Below are 18,610 nucleotides of genomic sequence, written 5' to 3'. Positions count from 1 at the left end.
TAAGCTGTACTTAACCTTCGTCGAATAGAACAAATAAAAGTCTCGTTAATTATTTACTTCTTCTTCTGCTTGCTAGAGGTGCTAACTCAAAACTAAGCTTTACACTTTTTATTTAGACAAATTTCTTATCAAATCTGTATCCATCTCTATCGTAAGAATAGTTTACTGTTTGCTTCCTTCACACCTTCTGACGCCAATCCTCTACTCATCCGGTAATATTTTGCATTATTCTTTTCATCGTCTAGTGCTAGCGATAAAAGGCAAATCTATGATGTAATAACCCTTAAGTCATAAATAACTCGTCTGATAGATTCAAGATCCCTCGACGATATCAGGTGTCTGGTTATCTGTAACAAGGGACGCCCTACAGTGAAGCCGTTCATGGCTCAAATCAGATTTTAAATCCTTCACGACCCCTTTCTCTCTTATAGGTAGGTATCTCTTCTGGCTATAACAAAAGTTGTCTAGAACACAATGAGAAAAGTGCTACCAGCTATTCGTGTCAACCTTAAATGCATATGATAGGGTGCAAAAATTCCAGAGTGGGTTGAAAGGGTATGAAAAATCAACAATGTAACTCTCTGCTGTGCTGTGAGAGACGCTAAACTCAAATCTGTATTTAGCAACCGACAATAGGGGGGCAAGGGGGAGGTCGATGCAAAATGTACATTCAGAAACCAAGGCAACGGGATTTGCTATTCAGTAAATAAGAAACGGAAGGAGTGTAGGAGGAGGAGGATCTTGTTAGTGTTTATTCCACGGCAAATATCAACCTGGAAACCCTCAAAGTGGCCAAGTCTGTTTCTCTTTTTCACATAGTCGACATATGAGAATATGGGACAGAAAAACAAACATAAAAAACATGAAAATAATGAAGAAAGCGCCGGGATTAGTGTTTTTCGAAAGAAGTAGGTGCTACCCCTGACGACTCGTTGCGTGCGTGGCAATTATGGCAGAAGTGCAGCTTATTATTTTTTCCATTATTATTATTTGATACCTATTCGAAAATGACATTTCCGAACCGCCGATTCTACAGGATGAAATAAACGTTTGCATCTCCTCATCCACACTATATATCATGGTCATTTCAGCACCAAATAACACATCATATCATGTCTCATATATAGTGAAGATAAAGGCCTACCGCTCTGCAAAAATTCGCAAACAGAAAATACACAAAAGAAGCCAATAGAGGTTGGTTACTTGCTTTCAGCTCGGTTTCACGATTCGAGAGAAGAAGCTATAAAGAGAAAAAGGGAAATCATGAGACACGACTGCTGCTGTTTGCTTGGAAGCCAATACAGACACATAAAGAAAGCTTTGGAGAAGAAAAATCGGGAGCATACGGGGAAAAAATAAGGTGGTGGCTGGCGCAGGTGCCCAAAATGGATTTCAAAAAAAGAATTGGATAGAAAATTAGGCACAAACACAATTGGTGTTCCACGACAGGGAAATAATTGGTTTCTGCTCTCAACTTTCACAAGCGCGTCAAATGAAAAAAAAAAAGGTTGTTGGAAGAAATAAATTAAGACAAAAAAAGATTCTCTCTCCTGGACATCCTCTCTGCTGCGCGCTCTGGATGCTGCTGTCGTCGGGCATGTGTGTCTCTTTTTTGTTGTTTCTCGCGTAGATATATTTATAAATGTTTGTGTAAAAAAAAAAAAAAAGAAGTGTGTGAAAAAAAAATTTCCCGCAACCGAACAAATAATAAATTTCAAGAGAGAAGAGTTTCAACAATCCAATTAGTGTTGGTATTTCCAGTTCGACAACAAAGAAAAAAAAGAAGGCCAAAGAGAGAACGGAGAGAAGGATATCAACTCTAATAGAGCCAACATGTGAAAAAAAGCCAAAGATGACAGAGAAAAAGGAAAAAATGGCGTGTTTTTTTTTACGCAAAAAAGATTAAAACCAATAGAGGTTATAAAGAAGAGGAAGTGAAGAAGAGATGTGGCGGGGAAGGAGTAGAGAATCGGAAAAAATACATTGGGCCAATCGATTAGAACAAAAGTGTGTCTCGTGTCTTGATTGTGTAGGTGTGTGTAATTGGTGTACATGTGTGTGGCTGCTCAATGTTCTTGTAGTGTTTTTCAGTTGTTCTTGTTGTGTATAAGAGAAGAGGACATCAGAGGGAAGGTGTGCGGGTATATAATTTATAAAGAATCTCTGGTGTTTTTCTTTTTCTTTTGCATGGTTGGTGTTCTTTAATAGCCAGCCAATTCTACGAAAGTGGTGTCCATTTCGTCGGCAATCGATTTGTATTTCTCCTTCTCGTGGACCAGTTCGTCTGCATGGAAAAGAACACAAAGAAAACACGGACCCATTAGTCTGGCTACATTCAACCGTTACAGCAAGACCATGCCAATTTGGGGTCTTTTTCTCTTTCGTTCTAAAAATTCGGAAGGTTTCAAGACTCATCTAATCGACTACGCGAACGTAGCCGCTAAGTGAAAGAAACATGTTTTTTAATTTGAGTAACATGCTATACTTCATGATGTATATGCAGAGAGAGAGAGAGGGTAGCAGATGATTGGGGATTTGTCAACACGATGTCAGAGCAAGGGTCAATGAATGAATAAGAGATAGGGGATTCCATTCGAAAGACAAGCCGTGGACGGGTGTGTAGTAATTATGATATCGAAGATGGCGAAAAAATTCTTTTTTTGTTGCTGTTGCCGTCAATTTCAGGGGTTTGATCTAATACTGGAGTCCTACAAGTCAATGGATGGCATCGTGCTCGGAAGAAAAGGTAGAAACATTGAATTAAAAAGAGACTTCTGTCCTATACAGCCGGCACAAAGCCGTACGAAGGAAAGATAACTCTACTAAAAAATTAAAAAATAAAAGAATTTTGAAATAAATAAAAACTACTCGGGAGTAAATAGACCCGCTAAAAAGGGATAGGCAGACAAACTATACCCCAGCAGTTTTCATCGTCATCGACAGTGAAAATGTCACGCATGCGACCGGTTTTTTAGCTTAAAAAAAAAATGAATAAAAACTGCTGGAGGAATAATGAAAAGAATGAAAAGCATTCCGATGAATAAAAACGTTCATCTAATGAGTATAGGTGGTTCGTTCCTCTAAGAAGAAAAAAAAAAAAACGACGTGAAAAAAAGGAGCAAAAGGGCGGACACTAATATTTTCGATCCAGGTCTCAATCCATCAGTCCAAAAGGAACAAAGAAATCAACGCAAAAAATGAAAAGAGAGCAAAGAAAGTGATAATGTTCCCGAGAGAAATCCAACCTAAAGTGAATAGTAGTAGTGGTAGAGGGAGCAGTAGCGTTGTTGATATCTCTAGTACGCCGAGAGTTCTGAGAAAGTCTGGTCCAAATCGTCTGTGATTGACTTGTACTTCTCCTTCTCGTGCACCAACTCGTCTGTTGTTGATACAGACATGTTGATGTTTCAGGGAGGTCAAGTTTTTGTTTGTTTGTTTTTTGGGTATTTTTTTTTCCATGACGATGGAGAGGCGATGGTAAATTTTGATTTTGATTTGATTTCGGTTGCCCCAAATGGATCATCGAGTAACAGACAGGGAAAATTGTGATGGTGGGACAAAAAAAAAAAGACAATAAAGGGAGTGGTTGGAGGAAATGAAAACAAAAAACCGTAATTAGTATAACTATGTAAATCCAGTGAATCTTATTCAATTGGAAATAAACCAACTTTAAGCTTTAACCTAAAATTTAATTTTCTTTGAAAAGCAAAAAAAAAAAAAATTCTTGTAAAATATAAAAAGGAATTTAACCGCATTGGACGTTATTGCAATAATACACAAAACCAATTAATATTTCTTAATGTTTGAAAAGGTGCAGTCGATTTCACGGTAGAGTGTGTTGTACTCATCCTTCGATGTGATCAACGCGTCTGATCCATTACGAATCCGTTCGTCAAAAGCAGCGTGTTAGTAAAGTGGCACAAAGAGAGAGAGATAGAGATTCAAATGTTAGTTACTTCTTGAAACATCTAAAATAAAAACGGTGCCTCAACTAAACTAAGAAAAATTGGACGCGAGACCGGGTTCTTTTTGTGGTGTGGCGACAAAAGAAAAAGTGATGCAGTGGTGAAAAGAAAAAAATGAATACATTTTTATATTTTGGGAATGCTTCATCGTCGCTTAGTGATTGATCCAAATGGAATGAAGGAAAAATCAAAAGAAGAAAGGGAAAACAAAACAATACTTTTTGTTTAAAAAAAAAAGAGATTATAACCTGTTGGCTAGATGTGAAACATTGACAGGCGCGCATGCAGGAAAGGTATTACATATTCTGGATGTCTTGGAGTGTGGACTCCATCTCTTCTTGCAGAAGTTTGTTCTTCTCCTTTTGGGCGAGCATGTCGTCTGCTCATCCGAAAACCCATGCGCACACACGATCGTTCATTCATGATGGGAGGAGGTGGATGGACACACAACAAAAACATTCATTAGTTTTAGATGGCGTGCAGAAAAACATGCGCCACTTAAGGCAAATTATCACTTGAGTAAAAAAAAAAAAATAAATAAATAAATAAAAAAAAAACTATAAAAGGAAATTTAAAAATTCAAACTGAAATCGCAATTCATGCTGGAGTAGACGCGGAAACATGCTTTATATGGAAAATTTGATAAGAAATCGTTTTTGTTTTACTTTTTGGTTTTGTTCTTTTTTTAAGTCAAGATATAAAGAAAAAAAATGTTCGACGGCACGAAATCAAAGCTTTAAAAAAATTTGGTGAATTAAAAATAAATAAAAACGAAAGAAATAAAAAAGGAAAAAAAAAAAACTTTAACGGTAGATAAAAACGGAAAATGATTATACCCTCCAGTCGGTCGACTTCCTTCTGCAATTTCTGCACTGAACGTTCGGCGAATTCGGCGCGGGCTTCAGCCTGTGACGAAAATAATCATGGTAAGTCGTTTTCACTCAACAAAAATACAATAAATGTGTGTGTATGTGTGTGTCTTGTGCGTGTACGTGTGTTGGGCTTTGCCAGGGCATGCATAAGACAGGCCTTCTTTTAACAATGCAACACGAAATATAAATAACACACAAAAACTGAGAAGAAACGACTATAGCAAGCTGGAAAAGACAGCTGGCAAACCTTTTTGGCTGTGACCCCATAAATCCAGGACACTCAAATATATGCTAAACCACTGAATTTATGTATAGATAATTCGATCATATCGATAACAGAAACTTGTTTTTTTAAGAACCCAGGGATTGAGTTTAGGGCGTTTTTCATCGACTGGAAAAGGCAATAATTTTTTTTTCCCCACTGAAAAAATAGTGAAAGGTGATTGTGTGTAGTGCATACCTCTTTAAGCCGTGAGGAGAGTGTCTTGATTTGAAGTTCGTACGATTCTTCCCGGGCAGTGGCCTAAAATTAAGTCATGACGAACAAACACAAACGCAAGCGGGTGAGAAATCAAGTCAATCCGTGCAAAAATAAACTACAGGATAACTAAATTATTTTAAAACAAAATCTAGTACGACAAAACACACGGGTGTTATATAATAATAAATATAAGGGGTAAAATATCGTATACTAATAAGTGTCGTCAAACAAACGCGAACTCTCATCATGCCCCTGGCCAGGCACAAAACAAAAATTATGTGCCATGTGGTGTTGTGATGATATTTCTCTCTTTTCTTTTTCTCTTTAGTCTACCTGCTTCATCCTGGTCGTGAGCGTCTTGATCTGCTCCTTGTAAGCTTCCTCGCGTTGGTTGGCCTATTTCAGGGCAATGAGCCAATCGCGTCACGACAAGAGTCATTTGACACACACAAAATACCTTACTGTTTTCTATGATTATTTTTACGGGAGCTTAAAGACTAATTAAATGTTTAAATATAGAAATACTTGATGAAAGGTAAATGAAAAAACTTTTTGATTAAAATTAATGAATCAAGTCTCGAAATTGAGTGGGATACCTTCTCTTCGGACACTTCCAGGGACTTGAGGTTGTTACCGACGACACGCAACTCTTCTTCAAGCTCCACGATTTTCCTGTAAAAAACGAAACCGGATAACGTCAGCAAAGTCTGGGAAAGTGAATACAGTACGAAGGAAGATGAGATGGGAAAGAGTGGGGGGGGAATGTATGAAGGGGCGGGTAGGAATCACGTGCAAAACAACGAAAAATGGTCATCTTCCGGTGATTGTTTAATGTGGACCTGGTCACACACACACAAAGTCGGAAAAGGAAGGCAAGAGGATATAAACAAACGTGCGCATGCACTTACGATTCGCCTTGCTCCGCGCGCTCTTCGGCACGTTCCAAATCCGCTTCCAACATGACCAGTTTGCGAGCAACCTACATCATCATCATCATCATCGTGCAGGTCCAACAAGGCAGGCAAATATGGGAAAGGGGCGAGAGATAAAAGACAAAATTGGTAAATTATCATTCTTCTAGTGGGTTAATATTTATGACACAGATGCACATAACAGGACGACAGGGCTGAGAATTTTTTTTAATCGCTCCTGTAAAACATCCAAATGATTTTGAATTAGTGAAACACAACAAATGACCGCTCACTAAAGAGCGAAAAAACAAATCTGGGTTAATAACGCGATCGCATGCCATCTGGTGGGAACAGTGGGTGGATGGATGAATGTAGTACCATGCTCTAGATGCTGGACGGTGTAAACGCGGAGGGGATAGACATAAAAGTCTGGGCTAAAAGGAGATACAAGTCTTACGTTTCACCGGTTTCGGCGCGCTCTTCAGCACGCTCCAAATCCGCCTCAACCATGGCCAGCTTACGGGCCACCTGTGGTTCACACAAGCACCATCAATCCATTGTTTCTTAATTTGGTTCTTTTTTTTTGTTTCTACACATAGTCTCATCTCATTCCTTTTTTAGTTTCTACGTGATCAACAACAACAACAACCAGTGGTCATCATCGTTCTTTCTCAAGTCGCCCAAAACGGGACATCAAGAAACGAAAATTCATTTTCTACATAAAAGGAACTTTTTTTTTGTTTTCTTTACTCGCAAATGGAATATTATCTCTCTCAAAAATCTGTTTGCCTAATTTTGGGGGAGGATTTTTGTTTCACTTGCCTCGTCGTACTTCCTATCAGCCTCTTCAGCCAGGAAGCGGGCTTCTTTCAACTGATTTTCCAACGCGTCCATGCGCTCCTCATCGGAGAGGCTGCGGTTCTCCAACACCTTGCGCATACTGCGAGTTTGGGGGAGAAAATTATCAACTTAATTCTATCCTCATCAAACAAGACACACACTGTCCCCATCCAAAAATGTACAAACTAAACAGAGTGAACGATGATGATGGGTGGGTTTTTTGTTTATCCCCCCGCGCATCTAAAAATTGCAAAAGTCATTAATCACTTGAGCAAAGAGTTTAAGCATCCATGACACATCCATTTTTTGACGTTTGTGTGAATAATTTTCATGTGTATAATTATACCTCTTCGTATTTCTTGTCGGCTTCCTCGGCAATCAGTTTGGCTTGTGCTACTTGAGCTTCCAGTATGGCCACACGGTCGTCCTCCATGTTAGTACGGTTCTCCAATGCTTTGCGGATGCTTCACAGTAGGGTGAATAACAAGAAAAAGAAACAAACAACGTCAAACAAAAGGTATCATCATGCGGACTGGCGTGCGCCTCTTTTCTTTGTTTTTATCATCAGGAGCCATCAAAAGGGGAAGTCAAAAGGGAGAGAGAGAGAGCAGCAAAAGCTCTATAGCATTCGTTACGGAGAACGATGGCGATCCATCAGGTAAAACTATCGAGGGGGGAGGGGTTATATCACCCGTCATTATTTCGTACGGTGGTCCGTACACAAAAGGGGAAACAGGAGCATGCAAAGGACACATTGGGTACAAACGCAGGCAGAACAAAAAAAAAAAAGAGAAAAAACTCACGAACGTGCTGGTAAAAGACTTACAGCCCGCGTCGGAGTGAAACTCAATCGACCCTACATCCCGCTTAATGAACCTGAACTTTGGAAACTGTGTCATTAATGACCCCTCCGGCCCCAATTTTTTCTGTTGTCAACAGAGAAAGAACATCCGGCAAGGATTTTTCTATAAAATTTTTGTTTTGTACAAAGTGATAAGCATATGCAAACGGGAATATAATAAACAGACCCCCTTAGATATATATACTCACAGAGTCCGTCTTTATCACATAATCTTTTGGATAAGAAATGTGGAAATGATTAGACGGGAATTACCGTTCTGATTCATCAGCTGAGTGAGAGGCTTCGGCCAACTTGGTGGTGGCGGTGTTCAAACGCTCCTCACTGCGCTCCAAATCTTCCTCGAGCAGCTGGACGCGACGGTTGAGGCCAGCGACTTCTCCTTCAGCCTGGATTATGAAGCCAAGAAAAAAGATAAGATTTCATCAGTCGCTGAAAGATTACACCGGAAGAAAAGTGTACGTGTCTCGCTATAAGAGCCGCTGAAATGATAAGCGAGGAAAATATCAATTCGGTAATCAACAACAACCCAAAGAGATGGGGAAAATTGGGAAAATTTCGAAAAAAGAAAAAAAGACGTTTCTCAAGATCCTATCGCCGATGAAAAATGGATCTGGAAAGAAGAGGCAAAAGGTGGGGGGAGATGAATAAGAATGACGAGATTCAAACAAGGGAGAGAGAAAAGGAATATATAAAATAGAGTTGCCCATGTTTAGAAGCTGTTGAGCCGAGGCCACAGACTAGGGACCTCTCGACCCACAGACTCCCCAAGCCTTAACCAAAGTTACATGTCCATATAAGGCATGGCATGGCAGCAGTGTGTGTGTGTGTTGGGAGAGAGAAAGCCCGTATATTCTCTCTAGCTCACGCACTCTCGTTCACCGGTGGTTTTTTGTATGTGTGTGTGTCTCGGAGAAAAGTTGTGAACAACACATTTCGAATAGATTTTCCAGAGAGGAAATGGCAGCAGCAGCAGCAGCAGCAGCAGCAGCATAGAATGAAATGACAACCAGACAGTGTTTTCTGCAACAGTGATTCCGAGCCGGGCAAACACCCATCCTGTTCATTACCACGCCTTAAACGTACACACACACACACACACACGTAGAGAATGAAAAATAACCAGCTCTAAAAATCCAAACGTGGAAATGGGCATTTGAAAAGAGTAGAAAAAATTCGACGAAAAAAAAATTGTTCAAAAGAATTGGAAAAAGAAAAAAAAAAAGTTGGAAATTAAAAATGGCAGCGAACCAAAACTCACTTCTTCCCTTCGTCTAATTTCAATCTGTAACTTTTTCCTGTACTCTTCGGCTTCTTCTTGATACTTTTCGGCCTCTTCTTTCGTTTGACGCATCTTCTTCTTCAACACGTCGAGCAGTGTGCCTTGTTGGGACGACATTTTTGTGTGTTTTGTGGAATGGATGGATTTACGAGCAGAAATTTAAACTAAATGCCAATCTGGTTTGTTGGAGACTATACGGTGTGGGTGGGGACCCCTTTAGGAATGTTTGTCGAGATGTTTGGTTATATACGCCGACACACAACACTAATGGCCGCCACTGGTGTGGCTTGAGGGACAGAATTGAAGGGAAATTAAGAATTGAATTCGAGTGGCTCGATCAACTAAAAGGCCCAGCACACTTTAGGAATTTTTAAGTCGAAGAAAACGGAATGATGGGTGGTGAATGTGGAATGGTTTTTCGACGATGGCGGCGAATGGAATGGACAAAACTCTTGGCTGGGGCACCACCTGCTCTCGAGAGACGAACGAACGCAACGAAACTAAGCAACCGATCGTCTGGCCGTGTCGGTTATCAAGAGCTAGACACATACATATACACACACTCGGCTCACACACACACACTACGCATAGATAGAGAGAGAAAAGGCTCGGGCCCAACCATAAAAAGCCACTCCCCTCCTCCTCTCCGACGCCCAAATTTGGACACGAGAAATACGGGCCGTTTCCGAACCTTCTTCTAACCACGATTTCTCTTGGCGATTGTCACAAAAGACCGTCTGCTAGGGGAAAACTGACGTCATCCTTGGTAAAATAAAAAGGTAGAAAAGACTTTTCCTTTGGGACACACACGCAGCACCAATTATGGTATGCGACACGGAGTCTGTATCATCCGATTGAGAAAGAAAAATCTATTCGTCTGGAAAGAACAACAACAACACAAAAAAAATTCAGACGATTCTGATTCAGCGGTGAAAAGTTGTACAACAAAAATAATATTATAATATACTGATTCTTTTTTCTCTCTCTCTTTCACTAGGGGGGGACTTTGGAGTGTTTTCAAAAAAAGAAAATAAGAGAAAGATTTGTCTGTATAAGGGTCCAGTCGGAAGATCGTGTCTGCCCCGTTTGTGTGAGTCACCGACTGTTGATGACTGACACTACACCAGTAACACAAAAGCCAAAAGGGCCAAAAGTCAAAAAAAGAAAAAGAAATAAGATGTGTACAAGATATAAACGGGCGAATCAACAAGGTCATCACGCGCGCCTTTTGGTCAAGCCAGGGTTGGCTTTTTCTTTAAAAAATAAACTTAAAGAAATCGTTATTATCTCTCTATTTTTTTTTTTTAATTTGAAAAAAGATGTTTTAAAATGTGTTTTGTTTTCGAGCTGATGAAGGACAAGAAGAGAGGGGGGCTGCTGCTGTTTGGTGCTGGGAACGATGACCTTCTTTTCGCAGTCATCCACTTTCCCCTCACATGCCCGTGTATGGTGAGACAAGAAAAAAGAAATAATAAAAATAAATATTCGGTATTTTCTTTTTTAAAATAAAATATTATTTTTTTAAAAAAAGAGAACTCTCCCAGAAGGGGAGAGAGAGAGAGGTGGCGTGCCTCCGGGAGACGAAAATCGGGACTCTCTCGTGTTGTGCACAGACTCGGATCTCTTCCAATTGGTTTTTGGTTCAACTGCATTTTCTTTTCGTATCTCTATGTAAGGCATTGTGTAATGCGAGAGAGAGAAATGGCAGCTCACTAGAGACGTCGACAGAGTCTTCAGAGTCTCGTCATTTTCTAACCGAACGAAAAGGTCGTGATTGGGCGGATATCCGTGGCTGTTGGGCCATAAAATTTGATAAGATTACAAATTTGTTGTCGACTGTAACAACTACACAGGAGAGAGAAGAGAGTAGGGAGAGATTTGAATCGTGAGTGGGAATTGATATTAAACCCACCCACCCACGAGCAGAGTCATGGTGGTTTTGTTTTTGAAAAATCGACTAACCCGTTTAAGCTGATTATTCATGATATTGTGCAATTCGTTTTTGATTATGTTGAATTTCATCATCGTGTCCGAACTGAAAACGGACGAAGCGAAACCGAATCCCGGGTAATCGGCGCATCGATTCTTACGCCGGAATTTCTCCGCCAGCACTTCCGTCCGCACGCTCTGACATCGTAATTTCGATAATTCTTCCGTCTCAGCATCGGCTCCTTGTTGTTGCTGCTGCTGCTGCTGCTCCTCTTGTTGTTGGCTGTTGCCGTTCAAGTCGACCTGGTCGTCGTCCATCATGGCCGGATGACAGCCGGCATCGAGACTGTTGCTGTGCCGGTTGCCTCCGATCGGATCGGGTCTGAACCGCGGCTCGGAATCCGAGTCCAAATCGGATTCTGACTCGACACCGGCGCCGACGGCGACATCAGGAGGTTGCAACAACAAACAGTTGGTGTTGTTGTTGTTGTTGACTTGAACGAACGCTCCGACCGTCACGTTCCCGTTATTAACAGTCGAAGGACGGCCGACTCCAGCCAGGCCGTGTCGCTCCAAAAGTTGTTGAACGGCCCGCGAGACGGCCACTGACGGACGAGTCGACAGGGCGTCGCTCCTTGATAATTCTCCCGTCAGATTCTGTTCCTCAGCTGTTCCATCCATCATGTTGGCAGCAGCACTCACAATGTTGTTGTCCACTACTACCAGCATATTTGGTTGTTGTTGTTGTTGTTAAACGTCGCTAAATGGATTCGATAAATGGCCGGAATGTTCTGCAATCACACACTTTCTTGTTGTTGTCGTCGTATGTTGTTGTTGTTGTCGTGAATCTATGAAAACAGACGCCCGCGCAGCACCACCAAATGTAACAACACCCGACTAGTAGGAAAAAGTTGTTGAACTGTTGCCCAATTTTCTCCTTTTCTCTTTTTCTTTTTTTTTTTTACTTCGTCTTAACACTCTCGAAAGGAGGGGGGAGGGCTGTAGCACGAGGCCAGCCTTTTTCGTCTGTTACGTGTGTGTGTGTGATGTTGTTGTGCTGGGGGGGAAGTTGGACTAGACCCCACCACCAACGGACGGCAGTTGCCTTCTCTATTTTCGACTTTTTCGGGACGTCTCCAATCCCCGGCGGAAAAAGAAAAAGAAATTCCCGTTTCTCTCTTTCTCTCTACTGTATAACTATAACCCTCCCACCAAAACACACTGGGAGCTAGCGGCCACGTAGACACATAACAGATAGACGACACTGTTGCACACCAGGTTGAAAATATGCGGGGCCATACATCAACGCCCTCTGTCGAAGGAAATATGAACTTGAACGAGGTCCACCAGACTGGTGGCGCCAAACGCAACAATTTTGAAAAAAGCGGATCAACGGCAATCTTGCGCCGATGAAACTAGACGAGAAACTATTTCTTCTTGTGGATTTTTTTTCCGGCCTTTCATCATCGCCCGACCGATTGGACGATGAAAAACACTGGAAAGAGGCTCTAGGGCGCAGCTCCCCCCCGACACTTGGACATGATTTCTAAGAATAGAATCCCCGAAAAGTGAATCGAACGCCATCTAACGCCATTGAGTTTCCGCTGACGTCAAGTCTTGCACATATGCCGCAGTGTGTATAGCAGACGGGCGTGTACGGCGGCCCATATAAGGCCCGAGAAACCAAGATCGTCCAACAGAGCAAAAGAAAAAAGAAACGAGAGTGACTGGAGCAGCCCAGTCTACTTTTAGCGCTGGCCGCTCCTCTTTTAGCGTGTTTAGCGCTTCAGCAAAAATGCGCCGGAATGAGACGATAATAATGTTTTGGGTTTTTTCGCCGTACACTCATCCTTTCCTTGTCCAGAAAAAATGTCTCGGAAGTTAAAAATTCGACTAAAATACGCCAGGAATGTTTTTTTCCATGTCCTCATTTCCCTATTGCCTGTATGCGGACGGGTGGCACACAACTTTATCCCGCATGGGAACGACACGAAAACCTCATCGATTGAGATCTTGCAGCGTAAAGGGGAGAGACAGAAGAAGAAGAAGAAAAATAAATCTTTGTTTTGGTTTTTTCGGGCCAAGGTGATTCAGTGTAGAGGAGAAGTTGTTAAAAGAAACGCGCTAGATGAATCAAAAGTGAAAGTTTTTTCCTTTTCTTTTCCCTCTAATGTCTTTCTCTCTTCCTTCTGTCTCTGTTAAGAATCCTCCCAGACGGCGGCGTCCGTCCGTCACAAAAGCAACAAAATGACAAAATTCCGGTAGCTTTTTTAGTTTCCCCCTTTTTCGTTCAAATGGCCTTTTCTCTTCCATCAGGGTGAGATTTCGTTGTGTGATAACGGGAGAGAGACGTATTTCATAGAGAGAACTCACGGTTTGGAGGGCTTTGTCTTTCTCTTCCAGCTTGGAGTTGGCGGCCAAAAGATTTTCCTGGGCCTGATCCAGGTCATTCTCCAACTGCTGCATCTTTTTCTGGAGAGCGCGTACCTCTTCCTCGGACTGGATGATTCATTTCCCGTTGATTGAGGTCAATTGGCGACGGAACATGAATAGAACGAGAGACGCAAATGTTGTCATTTCTTTTTCATCCGGCAAAAATGTTTTTGATTGAACCTTTTCAGCGCGGAGGTTGGCATCTCGCGATTGCTGTTCGCAAGTATCGGCGCGATCCATCGCGTTATCCTTCTCGGCTTTCATCGCCTGCATTTTCTTCTTGATGGCGTCCATTTCTGCTGGGTTTGGTTTGGCGACTTGTAGAAAATCAAAAACTAAAAATCGAAAATGAACCAAACAAGGAAAATTAATGTTGATGGACTATCAAATTTCCACATGGGGTAAGAAAGAAAAAAGAAAGGGAGCGGGAGGCATGAAGGAGCCCAAGACGAAATAACACACACCCACGAACCCTATTTCAAAATGTAGAGCATCAACGCAACGATATTTCCGACCTCCAGCTGAGACACTGTGTAGTACTGGCTATTCTTAACCCGCCCCTATCTGGCTCGGAATTCTTTCACTGGGCCGTGATGCGAAACTCTTCTCCCCCCCCCCCCCTCTCCTCATTCATTTCCCAGTAAATGAAATTTCTCAAAAGTGTTAATTAAAAAAGAAAAACGAAATTCGAAAAAAAAAGAAAGAAAATCCATTAAAAAAGAAAATGAATCATTTTGAAATGGGGATAATAGAATCCCGACATAGAGTCCTTGACATAGACACGTTTAGCTGTGCTGCATAATAAGAAGAAAAAAAAGAGACCCCGATTCCCGCAGAGAGAGAGAGAGACGAAATCGAGTCTGGCTGGCTGGATGGGCGCCCGCGGGACGGATCTCTTTTTCTATGTACCGCGCCAAATATGGCGAAGGAAATGGTCAAACTTGGAGACCCACGCTGCTCTTTCGGATCGTTTTGTTTTCCTTTTTTTTTACTAGCTTCGATCGAACGTGAAGAGATTTGCATAACTGGACGCCGAGACAAGGTCAAGTCCAACTCGATTGCCCAATCACATCACGTTACTACCCTCTATACAACTAAACCCCATTACCTTAATGGAAATCCAATCCGAATGGTCGACACTAACTCGCGATACAAATTCACTTTAAGTGTGGCAATAGCAAATTGTTCAAAAGTGGAGACAGTGAAAATCAGAAGGAGAAAAGAAGAAGAAGAGGAAACGTAGTAAATTTGAAATAAAAAAAGAATCAGCAAACAACTCACCTTGGAAGTTGTGTGAGGAGCGAGAAACCCGTCAGGCGGCTACGGCGACTGAAGAGCAACTGTTCTAGCTTGGACGTTCTAGCCGACTAACAAACAACTTGGGAGCCAACTGTGGAGTCGTGTAGGACCCCGGCCGAGCAGCTCCTATAGCCGCCCGTTTTTGTTGGTACCCTCCTTCTTCTCTCCTGACTTCTTTGATTCCCACCTCCCCTCCTGACAAGCTCTACGCCCGTCCTTGCAAGAAGCAACCCGGTTCTTTTTTCTTTCTCTCTCTCCACAATCCCGCCCGTACAAACGTTTTCTGCCCGCCTACACATCACTCTCTCCCAACCCTCTGCGTTGGTTCCAAAAAACCTCTCCTTCGCTCTGTGTGTGTGTGTGTGTGTGTGTTATTGCGGTACGCACGTCCATTTAAAAACAGAGAAAAAACACTCGTTATTTTTTGTGTGTGTGTTTGTTTCCACACTCGACATATTGATCTAATATATTCAGATGTATATCTGACCGAGTGAAACACCACCCGGAGCATTTGATTGCGTTATTTCTCGTTTTTTTTTTTTGCCGACGAGAGAGTACATACAAGATAGTCAACTCATACCAAGAATATCAATTGTAATGTTTATTTTGATTGACGCTTGTAATAATGATTTTCGAGACACAAAAGAGAAATGATTGAACGCACACACTTTTAAGAGAGTAAAAAGCGTCCTCAATATGAAGGTAGGTCAAAATGCAACTGGAAAGTGAAAATATGTTTAGGGGGAATTGGGCTACACCGCAAAAGTGACACGAAGCATTCCAACGGGGGACGATGGGAATGATTTTTTTTTTTCTTTTTCCCGCAACTTGATCCGCCGACTTGCCGACAAGTCGCAACGATTACGACATTTCAATTCAGCAAGCGCGTACACAGTATAATCTTCTTCTGATAAAAGACTACGACCGCTCCGTTTTATAATGCAATAAGGTGGTGGCTTATTCAATTTTATGTAATCCATTCTTGACGTTTGCCATTTGTCGCACCGCTATGAGAGACGCGGGGTGGATTAATAAACCGGACCGGGATGACGTCAGTCTTCACTTGTTTTTTGGGAGTTTTCTTTCGTGAGTGAGAATTCAGTTCAGAAAAAGTGTCGGATGAATCGCAAGTAACTCGAGGCACGGTATTCATGTTCACGCCATCATCTGTGGTTTGCAATCGTCGTTAATGAAACAATAGATTCATTAACCTTGTACCTAAGTAGAATCGCTCAGCCGGAGCAGCAGCAGCCGGAGCAGCAGCAAAAGCTCCGTGCTGGATTCCAGAGTTGACGGGAGTCACGACTTTTTCGCGAGGTCGCCGACAATCCGACGACTACGAAACGTAACAGAACAAACGGGAGAGAATAATGAAAGAAATGGACGTTTCATAAACAAACAAAAAAATAATTCCCGAAATTCTTCAAAAGGGAAAATCGATACGACCTTGCCGATCCTTGCCACTGGGCATTTTTTGACACGCAAGTGTTTCCTTCCATCGCAGAGAGAGACTCACGTCGTGTAAAATGCTGTTGGAATATATCTGTCTATCTCACTCTCTCCGATTGGTCACGACCTTTTACGTTTTGTTTCGAAACTAAATTTTTTATGTTTGGCGCCACATGTACCGGTCCCGCCAGGTTTTTGTACCGTATTGAACGCGCCAAAAGAGATATATATGATACACGTCCGAATCATTTTTGCATAACTGACACTTTCAATGCCACCGGTTGATTGCGTCGAGCACTACTTTGGAGCGTAAGAAGAACACACGCGACAAATATTGGGGTCAGTCGCAACATTTGAAAAATAAAAATTGAACACGAAAATTGAACGAGAGAATTTCGCTGATTCGTCGCAACAAACCAAAACCAAGCGCCACCGCAATCCTGTACACAGTTGCGCAGTGAGGGACGGACGTGGGTGCGCTCACACACCAAAAATGGACCGGGATGTCGAGAGTCGCTTCCATCGTTCCGTTTGTTTTTTTGTTTTTCTCGGGACTCCCGAGACCTGCAAAAGATCGTGACGACGTCGATTGGCGTCGGTTGCACGTTGCAGACCGATTGAGTTTACATATGATGGAATGCTTACACCCTCCCACCGTCTCTCTTGAATTCGCATTTTCAACCGCATAAACAAGAAGAAACCGAAGGAGAAAAGAAAAATTCTTCCACGCTGCCGTCGTGTAGAAAAATCCCGGCGTCGTCCTGGTCGTACACCTTGGCACCGATTTGTTTGTTTGACTTTTCTTGTTTTTTTTTTTTTTTCATTTTCCTCCTTCTTCTTTATTCTTCGCTAGACAGAAACGGGAAAAAGGATCGGGATATTTTTCTCTCTCTCTCACTTCATTCTCGGTCCCAGAAATAGGTCGGGCTCAATGCGCGCGCGCGCCAACAGCCGGCCATGCTGCCGCCGCTGCCGTATTGGTTTACCCTCAACCGAAAGAACGAACCCCCCCCCCCCCATATAAATGAAGAGAAGGAGGTGGAGGTTCTCTTTTCATTCGGCGTCGATAACCATGTAGGGAACACAAGAGAAATGGAAATCACACACGTTCAAGAGAAATAAAATCCCAGTCAAGGAGACGGCCATGGATTGTCCGACCCGTCGTGTGGCTCCTTTTGATTGGGAATTTTTCTTTTCTTCTTTACAGTATGGAAAAGAAAAAAACTACGACGGTGAATTATTCTTCGCAGCGTCGTTTTTCCTCTTTGTCGAATCACATACAATCGCTCGTATCAAAAGTAGGAGAGAGAATGACAATAAAAAGATCACAACTTTCTAATTCTTCCCAGTCATACGATGGCAAAACGCCCGAGTGAAAGGTGTGTGTGTGTGTGTACCAAACGGTAGTCGCTGCAAATGCATCAGTATCACACAGACACACAGACACGCGAGAACCATTACACACCAGTTCAGAGGTACGGTATAATAGAAAGCTAATGAGAACGCTCGATTTCCATCGTAACGGTCGCATTGCGTGGCGCTTCACGGACGGTTGCACGCGTTGGCTCGGGCACAGCATCCAGGGATTATTAAATAACACAGTCGAGAGTCGAGACGAGGAGATCCTTGGTGTGATGGGCCAAACATGAAAACGTCATAAAAATGGCCCCGGCTTTTCCCCTGCCCAGTCGTTGTTGTTGTCGGAGAGACGGGCGGTTTTGGGCTTCGACCTTTATGAAAACGTCAATGCAGCTGCGGCAGTGAGCTTACTCACGATCTGCACAGCCTTCACCTACATCTAATGACACTGACTATGACGCCCAAATATGGTCAGGAAATGTTACTTAACCCATATATGTTTTGTGTGTTTGCTTTTGATGGAAACGAGAAGGGCAAATAGAGAGAGTGTGTGGCAAAAAAGGGTTCGTCACTTCTTTTTCTTTCTTTTTTGTGGAGAAAAAGAAAAAAGGGAATTTTTGGGTTGTTTTCTGATTCGCTTCCGGAATCGAGTCCAGCTGCTACGGCTGGTCCAGCAGCCCGGACGCTGATAGCTCAACGTCTATATTTCTCAACCGGGACGGCAAAAGATCTTCCCTCTCGTCCGTTTCAGTAGAAGAAAGTTAAAACAACACAAAATAAGGCCAGCAGCACACACTACGGCGGCGGCGGCGACCGACGACGCCGCCGTAGTTTATTTCTGTACCAAAAGCGCCCGGGCTCCTCGACCCAGGAAAATCAAAAAAGAAAAAAAGGTTTTATTTATTTTTTATTTTTAAAAGCTCCCAAATAT

The 18,610-nt window shown here is 42.3% G+C and overlaps 1 protein-coding gene across 16 annotated transcripts; it reads right to left on the bottom strand.

The window, feature by feature from the left end:
- Positions 1-1,728: 1,728 nt before the first annotated feature.
- LOC124312122 (tropomyosin-like) lies at positions 1,729-15,007 on the bottom strand. 16 transcript variants are annotated; one of them, XR_006910304.1, is made up of 12 exons: positions 14,854-14,981; positions 14,681-14,732; positions 13,753-13,907; positions 13,513-13,638; positions 8,184-8,317; positions 7,052-7,169; positions 6,687-6,757; positions 5,915-5,990; positions 5,652-5,714; positions 4,802-4,871; positions 3,246-3,379; positions 1,729-2,284 (listed from the first exon to the last, which is right to left on the bottom strand). XR_006910304.1 is itself a non-coding variant. In XM_046776605.1 (11 exons), exons 2-10 carry the CDS (start codon positions 13,864-13,866, stop codon positions 4,262-4,264), a joined length of 855 nt encoding a protein of 284 aa, XP_046632561.1. In that variant the 5' UTR covers positions 13,867-13,907; positions 14,854-15,007; the 3' UTR covers positions 1,729-2,284; positions 4,214-4,261. The 16 variants fall into 16 exon arrangements, 9 of the variants coding, with proteins under 9 accessions (XP_046632561.1, XP_046632559.1, XP_046632562.1 ...); XR_006910302.1 differs by lacking the exon at positions 14,681-14,732 and having other exon boundaries at positions 14,854-15,007; XR_006910303.1 differs by lacking the exons at positions 5,652-5,714; positions 14,681-14,732 and adding an exon at positions 5,298-5,360 and having other exon boundaries at positions 14,854-15,007.
- Positions 15,008-18,610: the final 3,603 nt, after the last annotated feature.

This window comes from Daphnia pulicaria, chromosome 8 (genome assembly GCF_021234035.1).
Source record: "Daphnia pulicaria isolate SC F1-1A chromosome 8, SC_F0-13Bv2, whole genome shotgun sequence".
Taxonomy (NCBI): domain Eukaryota; kingdom Metazoa; phylum Arthropoda; class Branchiopoda; order Diplostraca; family Daphniidae; genus Daphnia; species Daphnia pulicaria.
This window is presented reverse-complemented; position numbering and strand designations above follow the sequence as displayed.